This window comes from Amborella trichopoda, chromosome 2 (assembly GCF_054954075.1).
Source record: "Amborella trichopoda isolate Santa Cruz 75 chromosome 2, AtrichopodaSantaCruz75HAP2 v2.0, whole genome shotgun sequence".
Taxonomy (NCBI): domain Eukaryota; kingdom Viridiplantae; phylum Streptophyta; class Magnoliopsida; order Amborellales; family Amborellaceae; genus Amborella; species Amborella trichopoda.
In genome coordinates this window covers 2115098-2122625 of record NC_142337.1, presented here as the reverse complement: position 1 = coordinate 2122625, position 7528 = coordinate 2115098, and the positions used below count along the sequence as shown (strand labels likewise).

The 7528-nt window shown below is 34.8% G+C and overlaps 1 protein-coding gene across 1 annotated transcript; it reads right to left on the bottom strand.

Moving 5' to 3' along the window:
* Positions 1-1918: 1918 nt before the first annotated feature.
* On the bottom strand, positions 1919-6919 carry LOC18427214 (pentatricopeptide repeat-containing protein At4g35130, chloroplastic). The gene has a single exon (XM_006836268.4). It carries the CDS (start codon positions 4978-4980, stop codon positions 2830-2832), a length of 2151 nt encoding a protein of 716 aa, XP_006836331.4. The 5' UTR covers positions 4981-6919; the 3' UTR covers positions 1919-2829.
* Between the last annotated feature and the right edge of the window lie 609 nt (positions 6920-7528).

Genomic DNA, 7528 nt, shown 5'->3' with positions numbered 1-7528 from the left:
CATGATTGCATATTTGCGTTCCAATAGCTTTACAGCAGGTGCACCATCATCACCGAATTCATTGAACCTTGGCCAAGCAGCAAGTATAAAAATCGAAGAGAACAAAACTCTTCTTACGAATGAAATGAATCCCAATTCCGCCTTAAATCCAACAAAAAAAAAAAAAAAACAAAACTTTTTCAGCAAAAACCGCTTCAAATTCCAACCAAATGGCTCTAAATTCCGGCACAAACGAACCAGACCTCAAATAAATCCTGTTAAAGTCCTTTCAAAATCCTGCCAAAAAACCCAGCAAAATCAGGCTAAATTTCCGCAATTGGCCTGAAATTTAATGGGGTTCTCTCGCGTACTGTAATGCTTTTAAATTTCTTTACGGTCATAAAGGTCTAAAGTTCATTGGAGTTCCAGTTTACTTTGGACCATTACGGTCTTTTTATGACCGTAATGGTCTTAAGGAGCATTTGAGCATTGTACTAAGAGTACCGTAATGCTCATTATGGTAAAAAAAACTACTGTAAAGCGTATTTTTGTCTAAAAAATAGTAAAAATTGAGAAAAAAAAGTGTGAGTGAAGTTTTGGGAAGTTTGAGATTTTTTTCTAATTTTGTTAAAATTAAGATATATTAGCGATAATTTCCCTTAAATAGAGTTATATTATTTGCAAAAAGATGATTGCAAAAGATGAAATTATTGAACGTACTCCCTCCTTATTATTATTTTTTTTTGTTTCTCGTTAATATTGAAAAATGAAAAGTAAGTTTGTTGTCTTGAAAGCTTAAATTTACATGATTTTTTTTTTGAACTGCGGGTATTAAAAAACTATGACATTTATGAAAACATCAAGTGTTAACATGTTTTTTTTTTTTTTTTGCTTTTTGTTTTTTTTTTCCCTTTTTCATTTATCATTAAAAAAATTACAATGTTTTTATTGCATGGTCCCAAATCCTGATGTTTGCCTTTTTCTAAAGGAAAGGTATACCTTTAGTACAAGATGGTCACATTTAATCTTGATCATTAGATGTGAAATTTGGTGGTTACTTTCATTTTATTGACCAAGTTCAACATTAAAAAAAAAAAAAAAAAAGTTTTTCAACTTTGTGATATGCTCAAGCTATCAAATTTCACTTTGGATTGTTATAAGTAATCGTGACAGCCTTGCACTAAAGGTAAATCGTATCATTATATAGGTGTAGTTTGCATAAAGTATAAACAATTAAAGTAAGGTGCACCACCAAATTTTATTGCAAGATATAATTTTAGTATAAAAAATTCTTAGGATGACCTAAGAATCCATTTACATCAATAATTATGAAATTTTAGCTTCAAAAAATAGTTCAAATTAAATAGATCTATAAACACGTGAAAATCTTAAAAATGGACGGTCTATATAATATGGTTCAAAATACAATATTTTTGGGATTTTAAATCTTTTTTTTTTTCATATTCATACATCTCAATGATGAGACAATCAATTAGAGGGTTTGCCAACTTCAAAACAATCTTTTACAATGGATTTCTTAGGTACACCTTAATTCTCCATTTTAAGGTTGCCACCTTATATAAACTTTTTTCCATACAAAGGTGTCAACATAGGAGAGGTCACCAAGATGAAGTTTTGTACCACCAATGTTACACAAAGATACGGATATCTGAAACAATGTCTAACACAATACGAGTTATAGAAATGCTGCCCCATAATTGGCCTTTGAGACATACGATGTCCAGCATCATTCAGAATAGAGATGAGGTAAAGTTCCATGTTATACTAAAATAGTTTTATAATGAGATTCCAAAAAAGAAAACTTAAACAAGGAAGATGATTTCTGTGAGCCAATTGGCATAGTATAAGTTGGAAAAACCAAGTTGAAGGAGAAGAGAATCAAAACAGGCAACAAGAGTGGACTCACTTTACCACGATATTTTCAAGAAACCAGGATCTTTTTATTTTTATTTGAAGTATTTAGATCAGATATACACGTGTCCAGAAATGGGAGTCCATCCGATCCCATGTGGTTCTTCGTCTATTCCTGCCTATCCCTGTATCTGGCTCTTCGTCTACCCCTCTCCTCCAAATCCAATCTGGGTCATCCAGCCTATATTGTGCCAAAGGCTAGTCGGCTTGTATGAATTGCAAGTCTTTTAACTTTCTAGCTTTGTTTCGGTTCTATTAAGCATCATGATCATGAGGTAAGCTCGCCATAGCTCTCCATGCTATAGCCAAATAATCAAACTTACACTGACCAAGAAAAACCCATTCGCTCTTTACACTAAAAGAAACACTTATCGATCTAACTGCCAGCCTTTCCTAGAACTTAGTCCTCCCATGGCTCAGCAAATCTAATAGAAAATGTCAGTTCAAGCACGAATTTTCATGCCGTCATTTTTCACAATATTATCAGAGAATGTTAGCTCAATTTAACCATGGCTCTTCTTCAATTTGCACTCTCGCGTTACCTGAACACTTCATATTTTTCTTGGTGTCGTGTGTTGACATGTATGGACAGTTAGACACATGTCGACATGCACAGACCGCCACTGACACTTAATCATATGTGTCTGATGATGTCAGCAATTTTTGAGTATGTATCGACACTTTATAAGTGTGTGGCTCAGCAAATCTACATGGAATGTGAGCTTAAGAAGGAGTTTTCCATGTCTTTGATTCTCTCACAAGTAACATCTGAGAGAATACATCCTTTTTTCCTTCAAATATTAACTTTGTCCATCTCATTTCAAATATCATAGAGATTGCTAGCTCAGTAATACATCCTTTTTTCCTTCAAATTTTAACTTTGTCCATCTCATTTCAAATATCATAGAGAATGCTAGCTCAGTCAGGTAGCCATGCCTCTTCCTCCTTGATTTGTAAACTCAAGGCATCCAGGATACTGTAAATATCTTCTGATCTCGAATGAGACTGATCTCCTGCACTGAAAGCATGCACTCGCCCTCGCATCTCAAGCCAGCTGAACCCTGTGTTCTTCCTCAAACCTCGATTCTTGAGCATAGCCCTTAGCTTAGCCACTTTCTCCCACTTCCCAGCGGATGCATAGATGTTAGAGAGAAGAACATAATTCCCTGCATTTGATGGCTCTCTCTTGAGAAGCTCCTCGGCTGCAAACTCTGCAATGTTGGTATCTGTGTGGACTTTACAAGCACTTAAGAGTGCACCCCATATTCGAGAATCAGTTTCAAATGGCATGGTCTCTATGAGCCTTAGAGCTTCTTCAAGATTGCCCTTTCGACCCAAAAGATTGACCATGCAAGCATAGTGTTCCAGTTGAGGCTCACAGCCATGGCTAAGGCTCATGCCATTGAATATGTCCCAGCCCTCAAACAAGATCCCCAAGTGGGCACAAGCTGATAAAAGCCCCAAGAATGTAACATGATCAGGCCTCACTTTCTCTCTCTTCATTTGCGCAAACAAATCCTTGCACATGACCCAATTCCCATTCATGGCGTAAGCTCCGATCATCGCATTATAAGCCACAACATCTCTATCTCTATTTAACAATTCTCTGTGGAAAAGCTCCTGCGCAGCTTCTATGCAGCCCAATTTGGTATAGCTCACCAAGAGAGATGTGACTAAGGAAGTGAGAGAATCTAAATTGTATTTGGTCATATAGCAATGTATGTTCTTCACTACTTGAAGTGCTCCTAAGCTCACACAAGCAGGCAACACATTAACCAGTGTGATTGAATCAGGTCTCATGCCCTCGTGCATCATTTGCGCATAGAGAGCTAGAGCTTCAACACTTCTTTCATGGCGCACATACCCTTGTACAATGCAACTCCAGGAAACCACTGTTTTATTCGATAGTTTTTCAAAAATCAAGTGAGATTTCTCTAAATCCCCACATTTTGAGTACATATCAATCAATGAATTCTGAACTGTAACTTCATAGGCGATACAGTTTCTTACTGAATGAGCATGGAGCTGCTTGCCCAATACAACAGCTCTCATTTCAGCAACTGCTATGATGGCCATGACCACTGTGATGTGATCAGGCTTGATGCCTGAAATTTCCATTTCTCTAAACAAGTTTAGTGCATCTACTGGTAGATTGTTCTGGTTATACCCTCCTATCATGGCATTCCATGAAACTACATCTCTCTCATGCATTCTTTCAAAAACCCGACGACCCATTTCTAAACTTCCAAATTTAGTGTACATTGCTACAAGACCAGTACCAATAGTTAATTCTCCCTCTAGATCATTCAAAACAATCACACAATGAAGAGCCAGGCCTAACTGTAAACACCCAAGCTTAATGCACACACGCAACATACACGTCATAGTAACATAATCTGGACGAATACCTTTCTCGATCATCTCTCTAAAAAGAGAAAAAGCCCCATTAGCATCCCCACACAAATTGCAACCCTCTATCATTGTATTCCAAGATATCAAATTTCTCTCAGGGATTTCATCAAACAAATTCCTTGCAATTACAAGCTTGCCAGCTTTAAGATACAAATGAAGAAGTGCAGAGCTCACAAAAACAAAGGATTCATAGCCTAATTTAACAATATCAGAATGAATTTTCCCACCATACTGAAATGCTAGTACATAGGAGCAAGATTTAAGCACAAATGGAAAAGCAAACTCGTCTGGGTACATAGAATTCACAAAAATTCGCCTATACAGTTGCAGAATTTCATCAAACAATCCATTGTTCGAATGGTTTCTGATGATGGTATTGAACAAAATAAGAGTTGGGTTTGTCACAGTGTCAAGAATCCTTTGGGAATAGCCATGGTTTTTAGTGAGAGAATACAAGTTTATTAGCTCATAAGCTATACTCGCGTTTTGGTGGAGGCCATTAATGATGTATCTAGCATGAAATTGTTGGACAAATTGGACGCTAATGGGTTCAGTTAAGAGAGAAGCTAAGGAGCTCAAACTCACAGTTTTGGTTGAAGAGAGCTTGTTTGGCGTCATGAATAGTTTCTTCATCAACGATGGAGCAAATGCTTTCATGGCATTTCATATAGATGGCTTGTAATTTCAAAAAGGACATTTCATGTCATTTGGATGCAGTTTTTGAAAAGATTTTTGAATTACCTCCAAACATAGCATGTCGAGGGACTGTCAATAATTCGGTTCACCATAAAATTAGAAATAAATCGTTTTTTTTTTTTTAAAGTTGGATAAAAAAATCTGGTGAAAAGTACGAATTCACAAAAAATATTTCATAGAAAGATATCACAAATATATCGCCCTAGGATCAACAAATCGGAGTAAAAAAATAGGTTAAGTTTAAAAATAATAGAAATTGTGAAATACACCTATTTAGTAGGTTCCAAAAAAAATATACCATATGAATACACCATGATAAATACAGCATACGGATACACCATGATAAACACACCATATGGATTCGCCATATTATAACTACGGTATGGTGAGTTGGAAGCATCCGGAGATATGATAACTACCGTATGGTGAGTTGGTGACCCGTTACTTCAAAGTTTAAACAGCCGCAAGAAGCTTATGGAGTTCTGGACAGAGATGAAGAAGAAGAAAACCCCAATTGGAGCAGCACTCAGAAAGGGAGAACCAGAGAAGCAGTATATACAGAGAGACAAGCAGCATGCAAAGAGGGAGCAACACACAGTTCCTATGGGTTTGAGAAAATGAAAAAAAACCTGTTTGGGGATTGAGTGAGAGAGAGAAGCAGCAAGCACAAAGGAATGGGTTTGAGGATATGAAAAAACCCATTTGGGGATTGAGTGAGATAGATAGAAGCAGCATGCACATAGCAAGTAACAGAATACACAGGTTTGGGGATATGAAAAAACCCCTGATCTAGTTTTTTTTTTAAGCTGTTGTATTGATTTGGTAATTTGGAATTCTGGAGGACTTTGAACCCTAATTTGGATTGAATTTTTGGTGGAATTTTGTCAAGCCAAAATTTGGGAATTTTTTATTCAATAGTTTTCAATTTTTCATGCTTGTTTATTCTACTTTGTGATAATCTGGATGGTCCGACCCCTAATTTATAATAATCTCGATGGTTTGAGCCCTAATTTATGATGGTTTTATGCCATAAACAGTAGTTCCATAATAACATAATAATCACAAAAATCTGCATCTATTTTATATTTTTTTAAATAATATTTTTTTTAGAAAGTATGAAAATAACAGCATAGAAAAAAGTTTTTTATCTTTCAAAAAAAATTACAGGTCAAATAAAGGATACGACTTTTTTGGTTCACTTTAATTCGTTTTTCTTAAAATCTCATTTTAAACGTTTTTTTTAAAGAAACATTTTTTTTGCTGAACTTTTAAATAAAGCGCCATTTTAAACGTTTTCCATGAAAGCGCCATTAAAAAAAAAAAAAAAAACTCTAGCTTTAAAGGCCAACTTGCTAGCTATGCCTCCGAAGCTATGTTTTAACTTTTAAAAAATTGCTGTTCAGATTGGAATCACCTCATCCGACGCGGGAATATGCGAGGCCGTCTCAGTTTCTTGAATATAGCGAAAACTAAGTGGTTCCGGCTTTGAACCAGTGGGTTCTCTAACATAACTCACTAGTTTGGTTTGGAAAAAGCCTGTCCAATCCTATACTTTATTTTTTATTATTTATAATTTATATTTTGTTTTCTTTTTTATCTTTTAATGGCTGATTCTCTTGGCCACATCCCTTGATAGGGACCGGCAATTTTCTAACCTAAACCGGTATCTCAAATGGCCAATTTCACCATGCCGATCTAGGTTTTTAAATATCGTTCCAAAGTATAACTTGAAAATATCCCTTTAAATTATCAAGAAATGTCTAGATTTTCGACTTATCTCCAAAAGTATAAATTCAAAACATCCCTTTAAATTAACAAGTAATGCCTAAAGATTCTCAACTTGCCCCCCAAAAGGATATTTCAAGCAGGAAAAAATTAGAAAAAAAAAAGAAAAAAAAAAAAAGTATGAACGTAATATTTAAATTTTTAAAGATATTTTTAGGGAAAATTTCGTATAGACCCCTAATTTATCGTATATTTCATAGTAGACACTCATTTCGTTTTTCTTTCAAGCAGCATAAAAAAACTCCTAAATATTTCACTGTACTCTTTCATCTTTTATCTCCTTCTTTTATTGATTTTTTATCATAAAAATTAGCTCCAATAAATCTTTTTATACTATTTCAACCCAAACACGTTTTTAATGCGTCCCTAACAAATCTTTTTATATTATTTCAACCCAAAAACATTTTTAATGGGTGGAAAGGGAAACAAAAGGTTAAAAAAGTTTTTGATATGAAAAGGTATAAAAAGATTTGGTGGGAAAAATTTTTAGGGTCAAAAGTCAATAAAAATGGAGATAAGAGATGAAGGGATATAGTGAAATACTTATGCGGCTTGAAAGAAAAACGGCAAGATGGTCTATCATGAAATAATATGAGGAATTAGGGTTCTATATGAAAATTTCCCTATTTTTAAATGGCAGTAACTTTAAAGTGATATTTTTGTAAATTTCTTGTTAATCCCAAATATTTTTTGACTTACTTTCAAAAAACATATTTCATTACTG

What these genes read in the sequence shown, in the direction of transcription:
- LOC18427214 (XM_006836268.4), bottom strand. Translation starts at nt 4,980, where the DNA reads ATGAAAGCATTTGCTCCATCGTTGATGAAGAAACTATTCATGACGCCA.